The following is a 25619-nucleotide window of genomic DNA, read 5'->3' on the forward strand; positions in this document are numbered from 1 at the left end:
GGACGGCAATAAATATTATACCAATTTTCTATTAATTTTATAGTATGTGTCGTTTCAAATTAATTATGTCTTATACTTACATCAATGTTTTAAGCCAAAACCGATAAAAATCGCGTCAAAAAAAGGAGCACACTTAAATAGCATCCAAACTGCGTTTATTTTATTTTTACTACAGTTCCCAGGATGCAGTGGCAGCCTACGTCCTCACGCTGCTGTCGCGCGGCTGCTGCGGCTGCTTTCGCAGATTTGTAAACACAGCAGTTACGCTCAGTTGATCTGTAACGGGCGGTTAAGCCCATCCAGATGGTTGTGGCAGCTGCTGAAAAGCGCTGCCGCTCTTGAACGTAGCCTCGGTTTATATTTGGCTTAAAGGAGACGCAACAAAGCGCACAAAATGGTTGTGCTCAAGGCCCGGGCGAATAAGTAGGTTTACTATAGCTTTAAGAAGGAGAAAATAGTGTCTGCTTCTTTAAAATTATATTGGTTTATTGCTGAATAGATAATTAAGAAAACTTTGTAGTTTCTAATCAATATATATATGTATTTAATTTGCGACGAAACCAACTGAAAATGCACCACTGTTGGATAAAGGCCGCCTGCAATCAAAACGGCTTTAAAGCAGATGTGGTCCGTTTTTCCTCAGTTTGCAAGTAAACCTGCCTGACTTTAAGTGGAATCTGAGGTGGTCCTAAGTGTCCTCACGGTGATGGAACCAGCCGGTGGCCGAACCGGGAATGTAAATAAAGGTGAAGATCCGACGGAGGACAAGGCCGCAGAAGAGACCCCGGGCACCAGTACAGCTGGTACGCCACGGAGGGCGCTGAGGGACCGGGGAGCGGGCCGCCCTAGGTCTGGCGTCACCGCTTCTGTAGCGGACGTTAACGGCGGTACGTCGAGCCCGCAGACTTCGGGACGGGTTTTAAGAGATAGGTCAACGAGGGCAGTACCGGCCTGGCTGAAAGACACCAAAAGCAGCGACGACGACGACGAGGACGAACCTAGCTCGGACGCCGGTGCGACCAAGCGGAGGAAAGTTTCCAACTCCAGGCGGAAGAAAAATTCAGATACTGCAGGTTCGGCTGAGGGATACAGCCTTCAAGGCACAGAGTACGTTTTTGTTTTTTCTTTGTTTGTTTCTTTAACGAGTAGCCCTATTTCAACTTGGCCACCACTTTTGATTATAAGGAGCCCGCCTTACTTGCACATTGTGTCGGTGAAGTCGTTCCTGTCAAAAGCACGCCTTCATCGTGGCTCGTCCCCTTTCTGCTATCTGCATGGGAAGGGTGGAGTAAAACTTACCTGATTTTAAAGGGGGCTATATTTTAAAAAGTGCTACAACACAGAAATGCATTATCTTGTTAAACATACGATCGTGTGATGATGATGTTGTGGTGCTGTGCAGGAAAATGCGTCAAGTCAATGTTTTTTCTTCTTTCTGCAGACAAGAGGACTCCAAGAAACCTGCCACAGATGCCCAAGGTAATCAACTGCATAAAAGCCACTTTATATCCTCCTTGTTCACTTTACATTTAAGTATAAGCACATGCTATTTACCTGTAGTTATGTCTTTGATTCAGACGGCGCTGATGTGTTCACTAGTGTCAGGCCTGTGTCACACTTTATGACACTTTTCTACACTCTCACTGCATGCTACCGCTCTCTCTCATTCCAGCCCTTCCCTCCAGACGCCCCTCATCCCAGACTCATGCCAAGACCCCATCTGGCAGGGCTGTCCACAGCTCTGCCAAGCCCATGTGTAAGACTGAACCTGGAATGGAGAATCCAGCTGGTGAGCAACCTGTTGACAGTGAGCTGCTCTGCTTTAGCGTGGGGGCCTTTTTAACTCGGAGACCAAATCATGCAGACACACAAGAACCAAACACATCTGGGCAATCGCTGTTTGTTTTGTATAGAACTTGCAAAAACATCTGGGAACATGTATCTCTGGTTATTGATTCCTTGTAGGGGGAAACATCTGGATTCTGTCGTTTCTGGCTCATTATAATGCTTCCAGATAATTGATCTAGATAGAATGCAATTTTTTATTTTTTTCTTGCAGTTAAATTACTGTTTTATAAATGTTGTTTATATGACGTTGCTAGTGGCTGAAAGCGCTTTTGGTGTCTCTCTCTGTCATGCAGCTGTGGAAGGAGATGTAGATGATAAAGACAAGTATGAAATGTAAGTATACTTTTGGTGACCCATGATGTGATTCTTGCAGGCTTTAATGGCTTAATTTTGGCCACTTCCTCCTAATACCGCCTTCTTGCTCCCTGGAAGTCCTGTTCTGACCACTTAATTGTGGGCTTAAAACTTGAGCAAAGAGCAAACTGTGAAATTCATTGACAAGCTGAACTGTCTTTCATATCAAGGAAAATCACTACTGATAAAAGCGGAGTGTCTGGCTCCGAACCAAATGACAGTCTTCAGAGGAAGAGCCTGCAGTGTGAAGGGGCAACCTTTGAACATTTGGGAGGCTGTGCACTTTGAAGTGACCACCTGGGGTCATATTGTCAAATTATAGTTCCACTGTAACTCCTTGTCCTGTCAGAGAGAGAATAAAGAAGCCAAACTGTGACCACACCACATCTTGCTCCCTGTTACTTTGTCCTCTTCCTCCAGAATTAAACTGAGGTTGAATGGGTTTCCATTTTACAGTTGAATCAGTCCAGTCCAGCTCTCAGTGCAGGTGTGCAAGTCATCAGAAAGGGACTTCCACGGAGAACAGCTTGAAAGGGCGAATTAGCTTTCCATGGGTCATGAATCACTGTGTAGACTAGCGTTTGTACCTGAGTTTTTAAAAAGTCACATTTATTGCTCGTATCTCGTTGTGCACCTAATCTCAGGTTCTTTATGTAGGAAAATATGTTTTTCTAACGATTATGTTGTTTTGCTACTGGCACATTTGCAGTCTGAGGCTAAGTATAAAAGCAGCAACAGAAGAAATCAGCCTGACACGCCGTATTTACTCAGCTTGACTCTGGGTTTGGGCTCTCAGTTTAAAATGTATGAAAAAAAAAAAAAAAAAGAGTCAAATGTGTAACTAAGGAGAGTTTGGTCCTGTGTTTTTAATTACAGTGAAAAGAAAGAGGAGGAAAACACCGGTGCTGCTGAACCAGGCTTGGATGATGAAGATCCTTCTTTTCAGGATGACCCAGACAATCTCAACTACCAGCCACAGAGTCAGAGGTGCGCTTATGTCAAATGCATCATTTGGCCCAGTGCAGAACGTTTTTAGAAAAAAAAAACCCAGTTTGCAATTTATTGTTTCGCTTTCAGCAGTGTAGAAGAAGAAGAGGTCCTTAGCAGCGAGGAAGATGTTCCCTTTAGAGACGACTTAAATGATCAAAGCTACGACCCGAAGGTTGAAAGGTTTGTGGTTTTGTATGAGAGGGATTGGGTTGTTCATATGTAATTACTGGTTTTTGATTGGAAATTTTTCTCCTGTTTTATTTTTTAGGGATGCTCCTAAACCAAAGCGCAGAGTTCCTCCTAGACCCAAGGAGAAGAAAGAAAAGGAGAAACCACTGAAGAAAGAGAAGGAGGTTGCTGAGATAAAAGTGGAAGGTTCAGACAATGTAGAGAGCATGCAGGAGGAAGTAAAGCTTGAAGAGGAAGTAGTGGAAGATCCGGATGGACCCAGGAAGTAAGTCCAGTACCAGACTGTGAGTGCATTCTAGTACTTGAAGTACAAGCCATGAGCTGAAACCAGACAGAACTGCAAACGCATCTACACATCCTCCATTCCTAATCAGTTTTTGTTAACCAATCACTGAAGTCCAATTTATCCAATTAAAGCCAACACTGTTTTAAGTTAATGCTAATGTGTAGCCATGGCAACATACTGGTTTTGCCAGACGTGGTCATCTGTTTGTCATTGAAGGAGTTTTGGATTTTGGGTGCAAAAAACAAAGGAGCGCTCGCCTCGTAGAATATCGCCATCATGGAGTACAGCTTGACATTAGCAGTAGTCGCTATTTTTTTTTTTTTTTTTTTTTTTTTTTTTAGTCATCCTGCAGTGTTCATTGATCTGATGCTAGATGAATCCATAAACTCATTCAAGTGGATGGATTCAAAGGTCTGGACTAAGGCAAGCTACAGCATTTAGTATCCCAGAAAAAGGATTAGGTACATAGTGTAGAAATGTGGTATGCCAACAATACCAGTGACAATATTGGAGAGAAACCCCCAACAATCAGATCAGGCAACTTCCTATGAGCAAGCACTTGGCAACACTGGGAAGAAAAAACTCCCATTTAACAGAAGGAAACTTCCAGCAGAACCAGGCTCAGGCAGAGGCAGCCCTCTGCTGCGACTGGGGGGGGGAGAGACAGGATCAAAACAAACTATGGCAGAGAGTAGGCAAAAAGTAATGACTTAACACACAGGGAGAGCATCTGTTTACATTCTGAAAGAAGGGTAAACATGCTTCTCAAGCCCTTTTGACCCACAGTGCTTGGCTCAGTGCACAAGAAAGCATAGTCAAATGCTTTCAGTACTGATGCAACCATTTCAAATTTCAGACTTTGTTTTTTTTGTTTGCTTTGTTGCACTACAGCCTGAGTGATGACAAGGGTCAAAATACAAAGTGCAGTGATTTTCAAGTAGTATGGTCCATTTGTATGCATACTGCATCAGCGAACAATACATGCTTTGTAAGTGCAGCTGCATTGTGTACTGAATATAGAACGAAAACATATGTGATTGGAAATGTCATCAATAAGACCCTGAGTCATTCAGTCTGCCTGTTTTTAAAATACTAACCAGCTGTTCCTCCTTCTAAATTTAACATGTGCTTATTTAAACATACCTCACTTCACAATGGCTTTGTGTTCACATATAGCAGAGCATGGCTTTTATTTCCCGGTATACAAAATTATGTCATTTTTTTCATTTCTTTATTTTTTTGTCTTGGCTGTGTTAGGAGAGGTCGGCGGAAAAAAGACGACAAAACCCCACGGCTGCCAAAGAGAAGGTGAAGTTGATGTCTGTGTTGGTGCTTCGTTATCTGAAGTCATGAACTTTGTATAGACATAGATGGTTAAGTATAAGATAGTAACTGGCTTCACTCACACAGGAAGAAGCCCCCAGTTCAGTATGTGCGCTGTGAAATGGAAGGATGTGGGACAGTGCTGGCTCATCCTCGCTACTTACAGGTTGCCCCCCCTCCCCCACACGCACACACACGCACAAACACGCACACACACAAAGCAGCAGTAACTAATCTGTTCTTTGCTTTAAACTCCAGCACCATATAAAGTACCAGCACTTACTCAAGAAGAAGTATGTTTGTCCTCATCCTTCTTGTGGGAGGCTTTTCCGCCTACAGAAGCAGCTGCTGCGTCATGCAAAGCACCACACAGGTACACATGTACATTTGTTTTCAGAGGTTTATATCCACTTATCATGGACATGGGTGTCATGATAATTTTGGGCTTTTGATGATTTCTTTGAACTTTTTTCTGTTTTTTCCAGGGTGGAGTGATTGTACAGCATACAACTTTAATGACTTTAAAAAAACAAAAACTGACTGCGAAAGTTTGACTTTATTTTGGATTTTCTTTGATCCACACAGGTTAAAAAACAGGCTCAAATATAAGCATACACTCAAATCTTTTAATAAGTGTTGCTGAAGGTTCTACAGTGTATTTCAACTTGACAAGTCCAAGGCCTATTAACGTTTCATTGGTTATTCTAATTGAGTACAACAGATACTTTTTATGCCGGCAAGAGTGTGCCGCTGACCAAGAAAAGAAGCAGCCCCTGCTCCAAATTTGACACCTTCAAATGTGGCTGAAATTTGCAGCTGCCTACATGGGCAAGCCAAATGGCTTCAGGAGAAATGTTTTATAGTTAGACATTTGGAGGAGTGAAGTTGAGGCTTTGAAACCTGAGAATACTGTACCAACTGTCAAGCATGGTGGTGGTAGCAGCATGCTCTGTGGCTGTTTTGCTGTCAGTGGTACTGGTACGTTGCACAAAGTGGAATGAAGGAGGACTACTGCCACATTCTTCCACTTTAAGTCATCAGCTAAACAGATGAAACTTGGACACAGTTGGGTGTTCCAACAGGACAATGATGTGAAACCCACATCAAAACTGGTTTTGGGATCGATCAAGCAGGCTAACATTAAGCTTCTGGAATGGTCTTCTCTAAGCCCTAACTTTAACCCAAATATTTGTGGACTAAACTGGGTCTGTACCAGGAAACCAGCTATTTAAATGACCTCTGCTAATTCTTCTAAGAAACATATCAAATATCCAGCTATTAGGCTTGTTGGTGGCTACCAAATGTGTTTAACTTGTTAAGGGACATTTAACAAAATGTTAGTCAGGGTGTATGTATATATTTGACCCTGTGTGAATTTGAGAAAATCCAAAATAAATTCAAACTTGTGCACCCAAGTCTTGTTTTTTAAATTAAATAATAATAATTAAAGATGTGTGCTGTGCAATCATTCCACCCTGGAAAAAGAACAGTTCAAAGAAAAATCATCAAAAAGCTCAAATTACCAGAATATTCATGTCCATGATGAGTGCATGTAAACGTCTGCTCATGATGGTATAAAACAATGCATTAGTTTCTGTGCTTATTTTTAGTTCTAATCAATGAAATTACATGGAGAATCCATCTGTAATTGAGTCTTTTTTTGGTAACTAGACCAGAGGGACTACATCTGTGAGTTTTGTGCTCGCGCCTTCAAGAGTTCCCACAATCTGGCCGTGCACCGCATGATACACACTGGAGAAAAGCCCCTACAGTCAGTACTTCTCTGTTCACACGTTTTGTTTTCTCAGTTTATTTTCAGCTCAGTGGTTCATTAAATTTCTTGCTTCCTGGTGTGAATAGGTGTGAGATCTGTGGCTTCACCTGTCGCCAGAAGGCATCTCTCAACTGGCACATGAAGAAGCACGATGCTGATGCTACCTATCAGTTCTCCTGCTCTATTTGTGGAAAGAAGTTTGAGAAGAAGGACTGCGTGGTGGCACACAAGGCCAAGAGCCACCCGGAGGTGCTAATTGCTGAGGCGCTGGCAGCAAATGCCGGCGCTCTCATCACAACCCCTGCCTCTCTCTTGGAGCTCCCGGGAAATCCTGCGCAAGCAGAGGTCACTGGCTTGGATGCGAACCAAGTTGGGCAAGACGGCCAGGTGGACCAGCTGGGCCAGGATGGGCAGCATGTGCCTCAGGTCTCCCAGATGGGTCATGTGACCCAGCAGGTGAGTCACCAGGTGGTTTTGCTGGGACAAGATCAGAGCCTCCACACCATGCAGGTGCCTGTGACAATTGCTCTGTCCCCTATCGACCCCCCATCACCGGCTGAGAACCAGCAGCAGACCCAGCTCCAGCTTCAGATGCCCGTCCAGTTTGTGCAGACTGCCCAGCAGCCCCAGCAGCCCCAAATCCAACAGCTGACCCTCCATTCCAACTCAGTGGTGACACAGCATCAACCGCAGCTCCAGCCTCTCCAGTCATACACTTCCCAGCAGCAGAGCCAGGGCCAGACACAAATCCTGCAGATGACCTTCCAGCCTGTCAGCCAGTCCCGGACCCACATCCAGCAGATCCCCATTCTAGCAGCCTCTCAGCAGCTCCAGCCTCTGCAGACAGCATCCCCGAGCCCTCCTCTCATGTCCACTTCGCAAACCCAGAGCCAGGTTCCCGTCTCCACCAGCGGGGACAGCTTTATGTTGGACAATCCGGTGCTCTCTTCCTCCTCTCCCTCAGCCACCTCTCTTCAGCAGACAGAAGTGGTGGGGGAGGATGGTGTAATCTGGGAGCATGCCGGGCAGGGGGAGGTCCTAGCTGATGGCACTGGGAGACACATGCAGCAGACCCTCATGTAAAACAAAAAGGATGCCAACAGAACGTAATCTAGAGGCAGTTTATGTTACCAGTGACCTGACATACTGTTTCACCACGTTTGAGGTAAATGTAGGCTCACTGGTATATTATGTAATGCTCACTCATCGTCACATTTGGTAGATTTTTAGACTTCGTATCAGGGAAAGATATGCGTTTGTATGTGTATGTTGTTGCCTTTGTACCTAACAGTCCTGTAACTAGCCACTTATGAGTGTTTGTGTGTGTGTGTGTGTGTGTGTGTGTGTGTGTATATATATTGATGAGGTCTTGTTGCACAGCTGTTGCTATTATGCAATAACATAGCATACCTCTTAGTAATATACAGCACATCTAATGTGTAATGTGCAGCATCAACAAAGTTCTTACTGGAATAAATCGGTTTAATTTATATCATGAAACACATGAGAAAGTTATAAACTCCCTCACTGTATGTGTGCGTGTGTGTGTGTGAGGGGAAACACTCATTTATTGTCCAGCTTTCCTGTGACACTTTTTATTTAACAAGGTTAGAAATCAGCTAAATCTACAAAAAAAGACATTTCAAAACTGGGAAAAGACACCAAAATTTACAGACTGTGCATATTCCAGATTTTGTCTGTTTTAATGACATTAGTGCGGCTTTGAAGGAAATGATAACCCCTATAGTTTAACTCTACAAGACTTTTAGGAGCCGAAATGTACCCTTGAACACTGCAACTCAAATGTAAGCCTATCAAATAACAGCAAGCACTGATTTGTCAATAAGATTTGTTTAATGTAATTTGATAAGCAAAGCTATGTAGAAACCTTATGTGTCAGCGGCATCTCTCTGATCTCTCACATTAGATTTGTGTTAGAGCAAACAGTCCACTTAAAAGTTGTAAATAAACATCTTAACATTTATCCAAAGTGTTTTTTATTGAATGAGCTCTGAAAGCCCTCCAGTTTCCTCTTTTCAACAGGAGCAGCAGCATTAGTCCAGTTGTTAGAGCCGTTAGCAGTGTGGTTGGTGGTTCCAACCCCAACTCTTTGCATCCGAGTGTTTAAATTTTATTAGGCAGGCTCCTACTCTGTATGTGGGATATAAGTAGTATTGAATCAAAGTGTCTGGAAGACATAATGTAACTAGAAGTGAGTCAGGACATATTGGCTCGCTCTCTGTTCCTTTGCATCGTATATTGCTTCATAGCTCTTTTAGGAGGAATCAAGCTGTCACTCAGTCCGACCCTCTTCTTCTTCACATGCTGCCCTTCTGGCTCTTCCTCCTTTGTTTCCCTCTGGGACCTTCCGCCAGATGAACCGCCTCCAGTTTCTGGTGTCTCTTCACTCTCAGGTGGATGACAGTCAGTGGAGATGACTGGCTTCTGGAGGTCACTGTCATGAGCAAATTTACATTTGATCCCAAACCTGCACCTTCCATCTTTCCTGTAGGACATGCATATCCTTTTACCTCCTATCTGGGAGGGTTTGGCCTGCATGGTGAGGGGGACGTGCTTCTGCAGGGCGCTGAGCTTCTGGTCTGCTTGAGCCTTAAATGGGTTGGCAAACACGCTGCTGTCAGATGACGCATTTAGCGGTGGAGAGGGCAGTTTTTTAGAGGTGATGGAGCCCAGCGAAGGAGTAGGCAGTTTGGAAGGGCGGGCTGTCGAAGTGGGTGGTGGTGAGGGCTCTGGATCCTCGTCCTCTGCCTCCGATTCACTGGAAGCGGAACCAGACTCCAGCAAAAAGTTGCGGGTCTTTTTAAAAGGCGCTTCCTCTTCACACGTTTTCCCAGAGCTTCAAAACGACACAATAACAGAACGAAGAGAAATTATTATTATTCCAGGCTAGCCGAGTGGTGTTTGCGATACATTTTTATTTTTACTCACCCAGCTTTGCCACTGTTTACATCCTCTGCAGCGCCATCGCTGTCGGAGTCAGAGGACACTCCGTATCCAACCAGAGAGTTCATACCTGTAACCGGAGCTAGAGCTCTGCCTCCCGATTAAAAAGCGATAACGGTGTACCTGTGAATATAAGAGGCAAGAGAGTTGTCCATTTTTCCTTCTTTAATAAACAAAACAAGGGAAATTGCTGTAAGGTTAGCTGCTGTCATTAGCCGTCGCTCAGCGTTCCTGTTTAGACTGCACTGCCACCTGCAGGACAGGAGTGGTACTGCAACTGTGACGCCACTAACCCACAAATGACACTTGACCAACACAGATAAGCTGCTTCTTTTTCTTCTTCCAGCTGCTCTCCTTGGGGGTCGTCACAGCAGATCATCTGCTTTCATGTCACTCTGTTTCTGGCATGCTCCTCTATTACACCAGCCCTTTGTGGATTATCTTCTTTTCCTTTGCCTGCTAGGTCCATCTTCAGCACCCTTTGTCCAATGTACTATCCCTCCTCTGCACATGTCCAAACCACTTCAGCCTTGGCTCTCTAACTTTATCTTCTAACTGCTGCCTCTCTTCACCTCTGCCTCCTGTCTTTTTGTCATTGCCTCCGTCTCGAAATCATACATCATAGCAAGTATCACTACCATCTTGTAAACCTTCCCTTTCACTGTCAGAAATCACCTAAAATCATTCTAAAATGTATCCTTTTTTATCACGTTAGTGTGGTTATCATATTTTGTAATTCTCTCTTAGTTCCGTTTTTAAAGTGTATATACGCTTTTTATTGTTTATCAATCTATTCAGTGTTCATTGTTGACTACTTGCATTAAATGTGCTGTATAAATAAAGCTCCAACTTGCAGAAAAAAAGATGGCTAAAATGGCTTTATAAGCATGGTGACAGGACATGTGATGTCAAAATTTCACAATTTGGTTATGATTTTCTTTTTAGTGGTTAAAAATCCACTTGACTGTCCATTTTAATTTCATTTTCTTGTGGAGAATAATAACTGTAGTTACATTCCTCGCAAAACAAGGCACCAGTTTGAGAAAATGTCAATGTTAGGCCTATGCACACTTTGTTAGGTACACTTGTTTAACTAGGTTTCAACACCACTATCTAATCAGCCAATCACAAGGTAGCAACCCAGTCCATTTAAGCATTTTAGCACGGTCAAGAAAACCTGCTGAAGAGCATTAGAATGGAGGAAAAAAAAGGTGATTTAAACTTTTAACGTGGTATGATTTTCGGTGTCAATCCGGCATTAGTGAGGCATACCTAATAAAGTGTCTATTCTATATAGAAAGTTAGATCCCAGGGCAGATCACATTTAAGTCTTTAGCTGTGACCTGCCCTTTCTGTGGAAGTTCTCCTGAAAACTATTCCCACTTATTTTTGCTCTTAGAATTTAATATTTAGGTTGTGGAAAAAATATTTTCTCTGATTTGTTTTTCCTTTAAAAATATGATTTTCTTTCTATGACTGCGCTAACAAAGACGACGCTATATTTCTCGCGTAATTAGGTAATCCTCCTGTTAGACATAAGTGATTACATCATTAAAGTTCCACCTGATGATGTGACGAGCCGGAAGTGGCCTAATTTGGAGTGAGCTCCTGTCCTCGATCGCTGTGGTTAGGACGTCAGTCTCCATAGCGATGATGGGCACTTCTAGTTTCAGCTGTTGATTTTTTTTTTTTTTGGGTCTCTTATTTGTTATCATTGGGGGAACACACACACACACTACTTAAATTTAGACTATCTCGGCTCGGTCACTACCAGTAAATCGGATAAGCTGCTCATGAATAAGTTGATGAGCTCCTCCTCACTCCCTTCCTCTCCTCCGCCCCCGCTTGTCCCGTTAAATTCCTCCAGTCAGGCATCAAGTTCCCCGGGGAAAGGGCGGAGATTTGGCCTTAAACTCTGTAATACAAGTACCGAACTGTAAGCAGAGGAGGTCGGACAAACCGAAGTGGTTTTACGGAAACCTCAGACAAGACTGACTCTGTGGCTCTAATTAACGCAGCGCTGAGTGGGAGCTGATGGGTAGGCTGAAATGAGCCAGGAATCCGATGATATCGGGATGAAGCAGGCGTAACCGGGAGTATATTAGGGGCTGGTCTGCTCTGCTGCTACCACAAGTGAGCGCGTCTTCAAGTTGAGGTTCAATGGCAGGGAGGTCGACCAGAGGCATAAACGGCTCGAATGGGAGCAGAACCGCGCCGGCCAGGGCCGCTGCTCTAGCCGATCTGCTGCACTATGAGTGCTCCACCTTACTGGAACTCTTTGTGAGTATAAGAACTCACCCCCCCCCCCCCCCCCCCCACCCCACCCCCACCCCCCCCACACACACACACACACACTGGCTGCAGCCTGCCAGCAGGTCACAGTTTGCTTTTAGAGTGAGCGAGAGAGAGAAAGTCTGAGGAAGAGTGTGTGCGTGACAGAGAGAAATGGGCCAAGGTTAAAAGGAGAATTAATAGATATTCTCTCTGTGTGTGCGTGTTTCCAAGGAACTACACTGTCAAAGTGTGTGTATGTATGTAAGAGAGAGTACAAAAGGATGATGAAAGGGATGTGTGCAAGTGCAAGATAAGAAGGGAGAGAGAGAGAGAGAGAGAGAGAGAGAGTGTGTGTTTGAAATAGAAGGAAATTATGTCTAGGACAGCAGGGGGTAGGAATGCAGAGCAGAGAGGGGGTGAAGTTTTTAGGAATGACACAGGTGGGCGTTTTTGGCACACAGTCATCAATGCTTGGGCACAAAGCCTTCATCTCTTTTCCACCAGCTTGCCTCTCTTTGCCAAAAGGTGTGAGAGCAACTGTTTATTACAACTTCTTGGTTTCCTGCCAGTTTGCCTCATCCATCCTTCCTTTCATGTGGCCTTGCTAGGAGCAAGGGAGCGGCCGGGCACACTGCTTCACTTCCATCCATGTGACTCCCTTTATCGCCAATATCCAAATTTACCCCCTTTTCTCCTTTTTCCCCCCTCAGGTTTGCAGGTTACCTTCCAGTGAACATGTCATGTACGAGTTGGACTTGTCTTAGCTTGTCACACAGAAATTTGTGTATATTCATCTGCATTTTTTTATACCACACCTGGAAAGCACTGACACTGAAACAGATCTTCTTCCAAATCTTTGGCACACAAGTGTCAGTGAATCAAATGCACACTATTGAAGATTATTTTTTATCGTGTTATTGTCTCCAGGCACGCTGCCCCACTCTTTTGCATACTGGGTGGGAAAACCCAGGTTTGCAACATCAATTTCCTCTTGAAAACCACTTAAGCCATTTCCAGAGCTTATCAGAACTCCTAATACTCCATAAGTGCACTGTTTCTGGCTTTGAAAACACTTCTTGGTGTATCCATAACTGCCTGACTCGCGCCAGGAGTAAATATAAATTTCCTTTGCTGACTTTCGAAGCACACAGGCCACATTCAGGCCGCTGTCTCCGGCTAGTTCTGACTTGCAGGGTTACACATTAATGCCTCAGCAGAATGGCAGAAAGATTTTTCCAATTTTCTTTTCAAGGAGCCAAACCTTCTTGTAATTTTTTTTTTAAAGGCGGTCTTAAGCAGATAACTTGCATTGCATGTCTAGGCATTTTGTTACTACTAGCCTGTCACAAAAGGTGATTCCCAAAGAGCTATTGGCTGAACACTCGGTACATCTTTGCACAGCGTGCAGTGTATCCTCACAATTTGACTGGACAAGTGGGGGAGAAAAGAAGAGGTATCAGGCCTAAAAGACTGTCTACAGTAGATGAACAGTAACTGAAAGTCATGTCCTTATGAAATACAAAACAGCTCAGCAAAGACCTGGCGCAGGACCTGAGAGATGCACCTAGCTCTTCAGCTGATCCACGTGCCATTTGTCAAAGCCTCCTCTGAAATGTTCTCAATGGAAAATTATGCAAGAACTTGACTTAAAATTAGTGACAACAGGTCTCATGAAGTGATGAATCTGAATTTGAAATTTTTGGTAAAACTGTCAGTATTTTATTAAAGGTAATTGGGGAAAGGGGCACAACTCGGCCATTTGTGTGTTTTACAGATGGCCAAGTGTCTACAGCCATCTGCAAATCATGGTAGAGGCTCTGTTATGGTTCGGGGCCGCATATCAACCAGTGGTGTCGGAGATGTTGTCAAAGTCAATAGAATTATGAATGAAGAAAAGTAACAGCAGATTTTGATCCACTGTACCACAATACCTATGCTTTGTAGAAAGTGTCCAGTTGGCCTATTACAGCTTAACAATGATCCTAAACACACTGTCAATGCGGTAAAAGTATACCTGGATTAAAATACACACAGTGGAACACTATCAGTCATGGATTAGTCCGGACATCAACATCACTGAGGCAATGTGGGTCATCTTGACAGAGAGAAGGGAACAGAACAAACAGCAGCCAACATTGAAAGATGAGTTGGTTCTCCAGGCTTCTTGAAGGACATTCATTCTTAGACTACTTAAAAAAATTACAAATTGGTTCTATATTTAGTTTAGTGAATATTTAAATCACAGTTTCAATTCAGTTCAGTTTTATTTATATTGCATCAAATTGCAACAACAGTTGCCTCAAAGCATTTTACATTGTAAGGTAAAGACCCTACAACAATACAAAGGAAACAGAGAAAACTCCAACAGTCATGTGACCCCCTATGAGCAAGCGCTTTAGTGATAGTGGAAAGGAAAAATTCCCTTTTAACAGGAAGGAAGCTAAAGCAGAACCAGGCTCAGGGAGGGGGCGGAGGATTCAGGGTACCCTGATCCAGCCTTAACTATAAGCTTTATAACAAAGGAAAGTTTTAAGCCTAATCTTAAAAGTGGGGAGGGTGTCTGTCTCCTGAATCCTAACTGGAAGCTGGTTCCACAGAAGACGGGCCTGAAAGCTGAAGGCTCTGCCTCCCATTCTACTTTCAAATACTCAGGAACCACAAAGAAGCCTGCAGTCTGAGAGTGAAGAGCTTTAATGGGGTGATACCATACCGTAAGGTCATTGAGATAAGATGGGGCCTGATTATTCAAGACCTTGCCGTTCCTTCTGTGGTGCGTCTGTTATTTTAACCTTTTACTTGTTTACTTAGTAAGTCTTTACTGGAACTGGACTGAGTGCAAATTCCACTATAATGTGACAGCCTTTTAGCAAATGATCCCAAGCAAATCCTTTTGCATTAGGAGGAAATCCCTGTTGCCTCATTGTCAGTGGTCCTCTGTAAAGGCCAAATTGCAGTTGAAAGTAATGTCATGACTTGCTGAAAACAGACCTCCACTTATACTACTTTCCAGTTTCCCCTTCTTCTATTTCTATCTCTCTCTCTGATTGATTTTCTTTCAAAAAAAATCTCACTTTTGTTACAAAGTCTGACACGTTTGTCTTACGTTTCTCTTTTTCTTTCCCAAGAGAAAGAAGGAGAACTTCACCGAGGATGTGACTGACCGTCGTCTGGTGTCTGTCCCTCCTCCTTCTTCCCAGCTGGATACCAGAGACAAACTCTGGCGCATCCACTCGGCGTTGCTACAATGCCAAAAGTTGCTAGAGAAAGCTGTTGCCAAAGAGGAGGAGGAGCTGGGTGGTGGGAAGAAGGGCAAGTATGAGAACAAGAGGAAGCTGGTGAAAGAAAGGTTGCCGCTGCTCATACTTAGCACTGGAGAACTCCTCAAAGCTGCTGAAGGCACGACTTCCCTGACTCCTAGTGTGGAGGGCTTGGAGGTAGGTCCTGAGGTGTTAAAGGTAAAGGTGAAAGTGTTGGACTGAAACTAAAGCATGGTTTACGGTTGTCTCCTCTTGTCATTGGCAGGTAAATGTCCCAACCGGTCTGCTTGACCTGAAACTTTGGGTGTACCGGGTCTACAAAGAGGTCAACTACTGGAGCAAGACGGCTGCCAACACCTTGAAAGACCTGCCCTCGGTCATCGTCAAGGAAGGAGCAAGGACCACGCGGGCCAGGAACAGGAGAAGCACTCGGAGATGAGATGGAGATGTGGGAAGGGTCAATGAGGAAGGAAAAAGATTAGGGAGATAAATGGCGGAGATTGGTGAAGGTATTGAGAAGGTAGTTGCAGAGCAAGGGGTCCAGTCAACGTCAGGAACAAAGTAAAAGACGGGGAACAGAAATAGAAACAGCCAGCTGCAAGAGACAGATTACTACTGACAGGGAGATGAGAAAACTGGGTTACTGTTGATGAACCAAGGCTGCAGAGATAGAGAGAGAGAGAGAGGAAAACACCATGCTGTGACATTTATGGCAGAGTGTAGTACATCTCTATTCTTTCTTTCTTTCTTTCTTTCTTTCTTTCTTTCTTAGTTTAGGCTTACATGTCTCCTTTGATACAACTGAAACGATTTCCTTTGGATGCCCTGCAGCACACGAAACATGTGATCAGCAATGGGCACATTTAATTTATATTAGCTGTAAACACTGGGGCTATCATAACACGCAGATCATTTCTTGGAGATGTTGAGTGCATGAAAGAAAAAATATGTTAGCAGCCCCCTCTAGTGTTTACATAGTGCAACTGCTTGGAGTCCTCCTTTTCTTTCTTAATTTCCTCTGTGATGTTAAGTATCTTAATTTAATATTATGTTTGTGTTTTTTTGAGCACTTTATTAGCAATGAAATAAATCAGTCTAACCTCGTCAATGACTTGGGCTCTAAAGCAGGAGTATAGCATAAATATTCTATACTCCTAAAAGCCAAAAGTTTGCAAACTCGTGCTATAAAAAGAAACAAGGCCTTAAAACCTTAATACAGATCATTTGAGGGGCAACTTTTATTTGTTTTAATGCAAAAGTAGCTGTTTTACATGATCTACATGCATCAGTTGTACTTTACAACAGGCACACGGCTCTTTTTGACTGCGTCTGCAGTCACATACACAGTATCAGATAGTATCAGAGTCAGAAGCGATGCCCAAATCCTACCTTACCTGTCTGCCTAACCTGGATGAGGCTGCTAATTAAATTAGCCGAAGACTCAGATTGTCTTTAAAGATGTATGAAGGCTCGGGGTAAGAAACAGAGAAGATAAAGTAAATGGGATCCTTTATAGGGAAGTCTTGCCTAGATAGGCACTTATCCATAATGATGTGGAGGATAAATTAGACAGAAAGGCTGATGGAAGAGTTTTAGCAGGTATTTTACAAAAGCACTCTTTTTATTCTAACGACAAGGGCACCATTTATATTTCAACTTTTTATAAAGGTTTTCTTCGCTTGGCTCTGTGCTTGCTGTGTTTAGCATCTGTGGGCTGGTTAACTGACGGCAGGTGCACTGGGAGTAAACAAGACCGTGTGATGTTCGGGGCACCTCGACTGTTCACGGGCTTTTTTTCCAACTACATTTTTGCACCGGAAGGAGACCTAAATGCATTTGGTCATTTGAAGTCTGATTAATTTCGGAGATGAAACGTTGCCCCTGAGAAAATGAGACTTACTCAACCTATTGGCTTCATCTGTTACCCGCACACCAAACAGCACAAAATCATTCTGATTATCTGCTTTGGAGTTTCAGCAGTGTTTTCATGTGATTCACTGTTAATGAAATATGGCTGCTGTGTACACTGTATGGGTTGGAGATGTAGTTTATGTTTCCTCTTGCTCATTACTCTGTCATTACTGCTGCTGGAGCTCACAAGGCTGACTTTTCTTTTCATTTATTCTCTGTCTTCCGTTCTCAGTTCTTTAAATTTTAGAGGTTTGGTTTGAAGTAGACCAAGAGCTATTAGAGGTTAGAAGAGGTGTATCAAATTTGGCCAAAAACTAAAGAACAGGATGTAATTTAAAAGTTAGAGTCCAGTTTAAATAACGCAGTCCTTGCGAACAGTGCTTTATAATCCAGTATAAGAAACTGAGTAATTGCAAAAGCTGCCTGCTGGCTTTTCACAGTGAAAGAAGGCTCTAGTTAAGGTTGGTGGCAATGACTGTGTGCCCTGTGCCTTGATAGCTGAAAGGGAAATAGTCAGTTTAGGCAGCACATTTTAGAAAGTATTACACTGACTTCAAGATTCAATGGCTTCATATTTCAAACTTTTATTCTGTCTGTGCCGTTCCTAATAATCTGGCTGATATGGACTGACGTACCACTACATTTAGTCTTTCCTTTGCTAACATTTTCATGGAAAGCACCGTGGTTACATTCCTTGCACACCAATTGTTTTGTTTTTGTGTATTCTTAAGATTGACTGATTTTTGGTTTTACACTTTTATCAGTGTTTGATCTTTACAAATACAGTTTGTCACACCACAAGGCGCTGTCTTTCTTTTTTTAACCTCTGGGGGAGACCAACTGAGCTACAGACAAATGGGTTAAAATGCAAAGGGAGGATCAGGTTACCATCACGGCTTCATACACGCAAACATACTGTAGCAATAGTGCATGCTGTAAAGATTGTAGTAATAAAGAATGTATGATTAATTCCAGAAAGTTGACTCTGTTCAGTTGCATAATGGTCAAAACAAGCACCGCTGTTTGAGTGGGGAGTCAAGGAGGCCGTTTCTATAAAAAGGGGGATTTAACCATCCTGCAGGGAGCCATTCCCCGACTCTTTGTGAAGGGTTCACATGGATGCTGATAAGTGGTCATGAGAGTCTGTGTATGTGTCATGTAGTGGGACAGCTTTTAATCATTAATGCAGCTGTACTGTTTATGTGGTTGGAAGAAGTCACCTGGATGAGTGATGAAACGTTTTTTCACACTGAACAACTTCCTGGGATTTCATTAGCTGGATTAATGCGCATGCATTTAAACAATGTATGAGCAACTTCCTTTATCTCTGATGGTCTATGAAATGAATTGATGTACTCATCACTTTCTTTAATGTTATTGACATTTACATTTCTGGTCGGCCAATAGCAGCTGGGAAACAAGTTAGTTTGAACACACTGCTTTAACACTGTAAACAGAAAGTGACATATTAAAACTGTCTTCTGCAATGAAAACATTCACGCCTTGAATTTTTTTAAAGTAAACTTTCAGATGTAACATTGCTACATTGAGTTCTGACTTTATTACATTAAGCAGACCTTTGTAGACATTTCTTGTCAACTGTTCAGCATGACAAAGGATGATAGGGAGGGCTGTAGGTAGGCTGTAGTTAAGGGATACTTTCTTCATCTTTTATTAATGATTCTTTTCTTGATCTTGATTTTATGTCTAAAAAAAAAAAACAGAAATAGTGAAATTCCAATAGCACTTTCTGCAGACCATGTTGACATATTTAAATAACTTATTTCAATGCAAACTCAACCTAAAATGCTAAAAGAAAATCCAGTGCTCTATCTTAGAGTGCTGCATATATTCACAGGCCTACTTTTTCAACTATTTAGAACATTTAAAATAAATAAATAAATAATATTTTCTTGAAAAAAAAAAAAGACCAGATTTGCAGATGCTAAGATTTTCCCTGCGATTGAACAGAATCGACTGGATTAGAAGTGAGTACATCGCAGGGTCAGTTTAGGTCGAGGGATAAGTTAAAGAAATAATCCAGGGATGTTTGGACATTGACAAAGGATGTTGAAGATGGAGCTACCAGGTAGGAGAAAACGAGGATGACCTTGAAAAAGATTTAGTGAACAAAGAGTCGCAGAGGGTTGGCGTGACTGGAGAGGATGTTGGGGATATGGTGAGATAGAAGCAGATGATCCGCTGTGGCGACCCCTAAAAGGAGCAGTAAAGAGAAGAAGATGAGTATGAATTTGGTGCCACTTCTATCAGGTACTAACAGGAAACTTCACACAGGCTCACCAAAAGTGCATCAGAGATTATAGAAACATTTCCTGGTTCTTTGACTCTCAGTTTCTCTTGGATGGTCTGATCAGAATTTGGAGTAAACAACAACATGAAAGCATGCATCCATCCTGCCTCATGTCAATGGTCCAGGCTGGTGGTCTATTATTGCTGACCACGTCTGTCCTTTTATGGACAGAGTGTACTCATCTTCTGATTGCTATTTCTACAGGATAACACACCCTGTCAGAAAGCTCAGATCATCTCGGACTGGTTTCCTGAACATGACAGTGAGTTCACTGTATTCAAAAGGCCCCCACTGTCAGATCAGATCTCAATCAAATAGCAGCTTTGGTGGAACAGAAGGTTCTCGTTATTGATACGCAGCTGAAAAATCTGCAGAAATTGTGTGATGCTATCATGTTAACATGGACCAAAAACTCTGAGGACTCTGAGTGTCCAGCACCTTGTTTAATCTATACCGTGATGAGTTAGGGTGGTTCTGAAGGCAAAAAGGGCATCCCGCCTGGTACTAGCAGGGTCTACCTTTGATAAAATGGATGCTGACTGTACATCATCTAAGCAGCAAGTCTCAAAAAGCCGGAAGTGAAATCCCAGGGGAGGAACCGTCTGACAGATGAGTCAAAGTTTGCCTCACCAGGTTTGTTACCATGATCTCTTTCAGGTTTGCACCAATGTCTTACAAGTTTGCCAAAAGCAGCCTCCAGAAGTCTCTGCTGAGCCTTGTGCCTGAGTATGTCAAACATAACAACCCAGGATTATGTGTAAGAACACTATAATCTGGAGTTTGCCAGTGCTCGGTTAATTAGTGATTCTAAATTGGTCGTGCGTAAGCATGAACAGTTGCTTCTCAGTGTGTTAGCCCTGTATTGGACTGGCAGCCTTTCCAAGATGGTGTCACATGCTGTGGGCTCCAGCAACGCCCTCCCACAACCCTAACTGGATAGGTGGTCAGGAGTGTGGATGGATGGATGTCTTTATTTCTTTTTACACTGAGTTTACATAGAATGAAATGATGCATAAAATACATTTTCCATACCATTTATTTCAATTTGAGCTACAGTAAACTCACATCATTTACACTATTTTATGTCTAAAAGGGGCTTTAAACAGCTTAATAGAAACCAGACCTCCTCACAGTGGGAGTTTGAATGAAAATTTACAGTACCAGTCGGACAACAGGAACTCTAATTTGACAAACTCAGTACTGTTTAGCTCCCAGTTAGGGCCTCCATGACTGCTTTACAGCAGTTGCATCATATTGTTTATAGTTTGGTGTAAAAACTACATTTTTTTTTAAAGTTACTGATCGGATTTGTGAGGGTGTGTGAGTGGGCTGCAGTAAATTGATCTTGGCTAAAATTTCAGTTATTTCTTTTATTCGTGCTACTTAACAACAGATTGGTGCACAAATGTTGGTGATGAGCAGTGTGTGTGTGTGTGTGTGTGTGTGTGTGTGTGCAAGAAGACAATGAAGAAAATGTCTGCTATTTTGCATTTTGAACGTGAACATTATTAGCGAGATTTTCAGTGCGTGTGTGTGTCGATGTTTGACTGTGAGAAAAAACAGGACGTGCGTTTGAGCAAAAGGGTGTGTTTTTGTTTATATGTGTTTATGCATATGTGCATGTGTGTGTAAGTGTTCATCTGCTCGTTTGTGTGTGTGTGGTTGTTAGGGAAGGAGTGGCAGCCAGGATGCCTGTGGAAGGGGTGTGTGTGTGTGTGCGTGTGTGTGCGTGTGTGTGCGTGTGTGTGCGTGTGTGTGCATATGCATATGTGTGTGTGTGCAGAAAGCAAAGGAGAAAATATGTGCCTGTGTTAGAGTGTGTGTGTGTGTGTGTTAGAGTGTGTGTGTGTGTCTGTGTGTGTTAGAGTGTGTGTCTGTGTGTGTTAGAGTGTGTGTGTGTGTTACAGGGAGAGATAGAATGAGTCTGAGATAGGAAAATGTGTGTGTGTGTGTGTGTGTGTACTTGTGCGCATGTCTGTGTGTACTTGCACATCCGTGTGCATTTGGGTGTATGTGTGTCTGAGAGAGACAGTGAGATGAAAAAAGAGAAGGGGAGAGGGCAGGAGAGAGAGAGAGAGAGCAAGTGTGTGTGTGTGTGTGTGTGTGTGTGTGTGTGTGTGTGTGTGTGAGAGAGAGAGAGAGAGAGAGAGAGAGAGAGAGAGAGAGAAAGAGACACAGACAGGGAGACAGACAGAGAGACAGAGAGGGAGGGGAGAGACAGAATGTGTGTATGGGTGTGTGCTTGTGAATGTGTGTGCAGTAGTGTGTGTATGTCTGTATGTGTGCAGTTGTGTATGTGTGTGTGGCTATGTGTGAGTGAGAGAAGCAGAGCAAGAGAGGGAATGTGTGTGTGTTTATGTGAGAGAGTGAGTGAGTGACTGAGTGAGTGAGTGAGTGAGTGAGTGTGGATATGTACGTGTGCGTGCATGTGTGTGTGTGTGTGTGTGTGTGTGTGACAGAAAGAGTGGGGGAGGGGTGTATAAGGGAGACGTGTACATGTGTGTGTTTGTGTGAAAGGAAAGAGGGAATGTGTGTGTGTGTGTGGTTGTGTGTGTGTGTGTGTGTGAGTACGCCTGCGTAGGAGGGAATGTGCGTGCACTTGTGTGTGTTTGTGTGATTGTGTGTGTGCATGCTTGTGTGTGTGTGTCTGACAGAGACGGAGGGGGAGGGGTGTGTGCGGGGAGAGCTAGGAGCAAGCTCTGCAAATGGTGTTTGTGTGTCTGAGTGTGTGTCTGCATGTGAGTGTGTGTGTTACAGCAGCACAATATGTGCCTGTGCTGAATGAAAGGGAAATGAATGCAGTGTGTGTGCTGTGGAAGAGGGTGTGTGTCCTTTATTGGAGCTCTGTGTGTGTGTGTGTGTGTGTGTCTGTGTGTAGTTTATAAGGGCTGTATAACTGTGTGTTGCTGTACATGTGCACAGCTTGCACGTGCTTGTGAATGTTTGTCTTTAGTAAGGATTGTGTGGCTGTGTGTGTCAGCGTGAATACATATGTGTGTGCTCGCATGTTTGTGTGTACGTGAACACACGCACACTTATTGGAGGTATTGGTGCGGGTGATGAAGTGTTCATGATAGTGTGCACACGCAAACAGAGCAGAATTACAATTAAACCCAACTCATTCAGCAGCTCCCAGATCTCCATACATTTCCTCTCACATCCTTCTTCTTCTTCTTATCTTATCTCAGCTCTGCATCATCTTCCAGCCTCTTGATGACTGTTAAATCCTCCCGTGTGTCTCAGGAATTATACTCTACCTGTGCGGGATCTTCATCACTGTCTGTAAATACTGGGAAGTGGCACTTTTCATTTTTTCTAGAACAAACTTTTATAGTAAGTCTGGTTTAAAAAAATGTTTTCATGTTTTCACCGGAGGTGCTCATGCAGGTTAACAGGTGCAGAGGAGACGCAGCTGGCTTGTTTGTGTTAACTTCTCATATTTGTTAGTGATGTCAGCTTTGGTTCTGTATGGCAATTGTGGATAAGGGATCATGCATTATCAGCTGATTAGCCCACAGTGCCAACTCGTGGAGCACATACAGCCTAATTTCATCTCAACTAAAGCTATTGGCTAATAACATTTATTTTTTTTTGGTAAATGGCCTGTATTTGTATAGCGCTTTACTAGTCCCTAAGGACCCCAAAGCGCTTTACACAACCAGTCATCCACCCATTCACACACTGGTGATGGCAAGCTACATTGTAGCCACAGCCACCCTGGGGCGCACTGACAGAGGCGAGGCTGCTGGACACTGGCGCCACCGGGCCCTCTGACCACCACCAGTAGGCAACGGGTGAAGCGTCTCGCCCAAGGACAAAACGACCGAGACTGTCCAAGCCGGGGCTCGAACCGGCAACCTTCCGATTACAAGGCGAACTCCCAACTCTTGAGCCATGATCGCCCCCCTGTCTCTTTGCGAAAAGACGTTTAACTACACACCCAATTCCTGACATGTCTACTCATCCATCCATCCATTCATCTTCTGCTGCTTATCCAAGTAAAAACACCTTAACTAGGAGGTACATATGACATATCTTGGTCAAACTCAGACTACCTTAACTGCCTCCTTTTGATGTGGAGTGGGAGCCCACCCTTTGGAGAAACCTCATTTCTGTTGCTTGTATCCATGAGCTCATGAGGATAGGTGAGAGTGGGAATGTAGACTGACTGGTAACACTGGATTTTTACTTCTGTGTTAAATCTACACTGTGGGTATGTTGACACTGTGAACCCTCCTGAAACCCTACACCTGAACTTAAAGTGCACTTCCCTAGAGATGCAACCGCATGTCGCCGATAAAGGCGGCGAGTGCAGTTGCTGAGCTTTTGCAGACATGTGACCATTAAAAACATGACATTAACTCATTTTGGGCCTCAGTCAGTCACGCAGGCCTGCAGACTGGTCAGCAACCCTCTTGCAACCACCTGTTGCTAGAAAAAACGTGTATCCTCCAACTGTTTGGCAAAATGCTCCTTGTGATTGCTTTGGTTGTCAGCATGTTGCAGTTTAAATGAAAGTGATGGTGTTGTCTACAGCCCCTCACCAGCTACTCTCTGAGCTGTAGTGAAACTGTGAAAAGTGTGACACAAGCTGGAAATGGAAACCGTTTGCCTTTAAAGTAAAAGTTGCACTTTTTCAAACACATTAGCTGCAGCACTTGGACATAGTCTTCTCCATTTCCAATTTACGTTGCATTCATTTCAAATTTTACTACCAGTCGGCTAAAAGTTAGCTAGTACTTGCAGACAAACATAAAAAAATTACAGGCAGTTGAAATCTGGTAGAAACCAATGCCATCACTAGGTGGTTTCTAATGCAGCACCTTTCAAACAATTTCCCCCCACCTCCATCAACCACTCCAACCAGCCAGGGAATACATGTTTCCCTAGCAACCGGTGGTTGTATCACATCCAGTATGACCCCAGAAACCATACATTTAAAAATACCTCTCAATTTTCACACACTGTAAAGAAAGTAAATCGAAGAAACGGCGCAGCATTGTTTCATTGGGCTTATCTATTCAAGGACATGAAGTATTTTATCCTGTAATTACAAAAAAAAATTTATCTGTGAATTCACAGACAGTGTCTCTGTTCTTTACTGTGTAAAAAAATTCTATTTTAAATATTGGGGAAAAAAGGAAACTAATACTAACAATAAAAAAAGATTTTGGGGAAAATAAGAGAGTAAAAGTGAGGAAAAAAAAGAGGTAAAGATCAGAAATTATTCTTTGAAATTTTCACATTTTCTAAAGACATCAACTGGGCCAGATTGGACCGGTTGATGGGCTGGTTCAGGGCCACGGACTGTGTGTTTGACACCCTTGGATTAGGCTTCTTGTTACACAGCTGCAGCTGATGACAGTACCAACTATTTCAGATTAAATCATGCTTTTCAATAAACTATGCAAAGGGAAAATTCATTTTGAAATCATCAATTCCTGTACATTCCTTACATTTTTACTTCCCATATTTAATGCTTTTCCTTCCTTGTCCCTCGTCAGGTTCACATGTTCTCAATCAACTGGATTCGCTAATGTTAGCACCAGGCTAAGTGGTCACATGAAGGTGGTTTTGACCTTGATAAAGCAACCCAGGGTTCATCCACCTAGCTTCGAGCATGTTCAATAACGGGTGGTTTTGGCAGTATGTGGCCAGTCACTGGGAGCAACACATCTGATTTTAAATCCATCCGCCATTTTCTTAGAAAAACATGACGAGGTTACACACATAATACAGATTGAAAGCAACACAGCTGCTGCAAACAAACAAACCAATGGTATGAATGCCTGTAACAGGAAAAGCACTGTGCGGTAGTATAGTATTAAGAGTGCTATATGAATGTGTGAGTGCTTTAAGTGCTTTGCTCAGTAAGACTGCAAAAGAGCCGCTTTATTAATAAATTGTAAAAAAAATCTGAAGCTAACAAAGAGAGCTGTTGAAAACGCTAACTGTGCAAGTTAACAGAATATCAGTGCTCAGGAGAATTATTCCATTAAGTTAAATGTTTAGATGTGCTGTAGATGTTTCAGGTTTTATTCTCTGAGCTGCAGTCTTGGCAGAGTGAGAGAAAAGAGGCTTATTGTACATGAAAACTTGATATAAACATGGATTTAGATCATATATTAATGCTTATAG

The 25619-nt window shown here is 43.0% G+C and overlaps 3 protein-coding genes across 6 annotated transcripts; 2 read left to right on the forward strand and 1 right to left on the reverse strand.

Annotated features, from left to right (window-relative positions):
* Positions 1–268: 268 nt before the first annotated feature.
* Positions 269–8748, forward strand: zfp91 (ZFP91 zinc finger protein, atypical E3 ubiquitin ligase). Of its 3 annotated transcripts, XM_084931354.1 has the most exons (13): positions 269–423; positions 644–1107; positions 1442–1479; positions 1673–1789; positions 2142–2181; positions 3079–3189; positions 3280–3372; positions 3461–3646; positions 4925–4975; positions 5078–5156; positions 5249–5363; positions 6662–6761; positions 6851–8748. In XM_084931354.1, the coding sequence occupies exons 2-13, from the start codon at positions 707–709 to the stop codon at positions 7845–7847; spliced, it is 2328 nt and encodes a 775-aa protein (XP_084787480.1). In that variant the 5' UTR covers positions 269–423; positions 644–706; the 3' UTR covers positions 7848–8748. The 3 variants fall into 3 exon arrangements, with proteins under 3 accessions (XP_084787480.1, XP_084787479.1, XP_084787481.1); XM_084931353.1 differs by having other exon boundaries at positions 269–1107; XM_084931355.1 differs by having other exon boundaries at positions 269–1107; positions 3283–3372.
* LOC146385547 (uncharacterized) lies at positions 8344–10161 on the reverse strand. Its single transcript, XM_084931367.1, has 2 exons — positions 9714–10161; positions 8344–9621 (listed from the first exon to the last, which is right to left on the reverse strand). Exons 1-2 carry the CDS (start codon positions 9794–9796, stop codon positions 8982–8984), a joined length of 723 nt encoding a protein of 240 aa, XP_084787493.1. The 5' UTR covers positions 9797–10161; the 3' UTR covers positions 8344–8981.
* A 1152-nt stretch (positions 10162–11313) lies between these two features.
* cntf (ciliary neurotrophic factor) lies at positions 11314–18665 on the forward strand. Of its 2 annotated transcripts, none has more exons than XM_084931369.1 (3): positions 11314–12008; positions 15200–15436; positions 15525–18665. In XM_084931369.1, exons 1-3 carry the CDS (start codon positions 11889–11891, stop codon positions 15696–15698), a joined length of 531 nt encoding a protein of 176 aa, XP_084787495.1. In that variant the 5' UTR covers positions 11314–11888; the 3' UTR covers positions 15699–18665. The 2 variants fall into 2 exon arrangements, with proteins under 2 accessions (XP_084787495.1, XP_084787494.1); XM_084931368.1 differs by having other exon boundaries at positions 11429–12008; positions 15128–15436.
* The last annotated feature ends 6954 nt before the right edge of the window (positions 18666–25619 follow it).

Source organism: Perissodus microlepis, chromosome 6, assembly GCF_051167445.1.
Source record: "Perissodus microlepis isolate ML-2025 ecotype Zambia chromosome 6, ASM5116744v1, whole genome shotgun sequence".
Lineage (NCBI taxonomy): Eukaryota > Metazoa > Chordata > Actinopteri > Cichliformes > Cichlidae > Perissodus > Perissodus microlepis.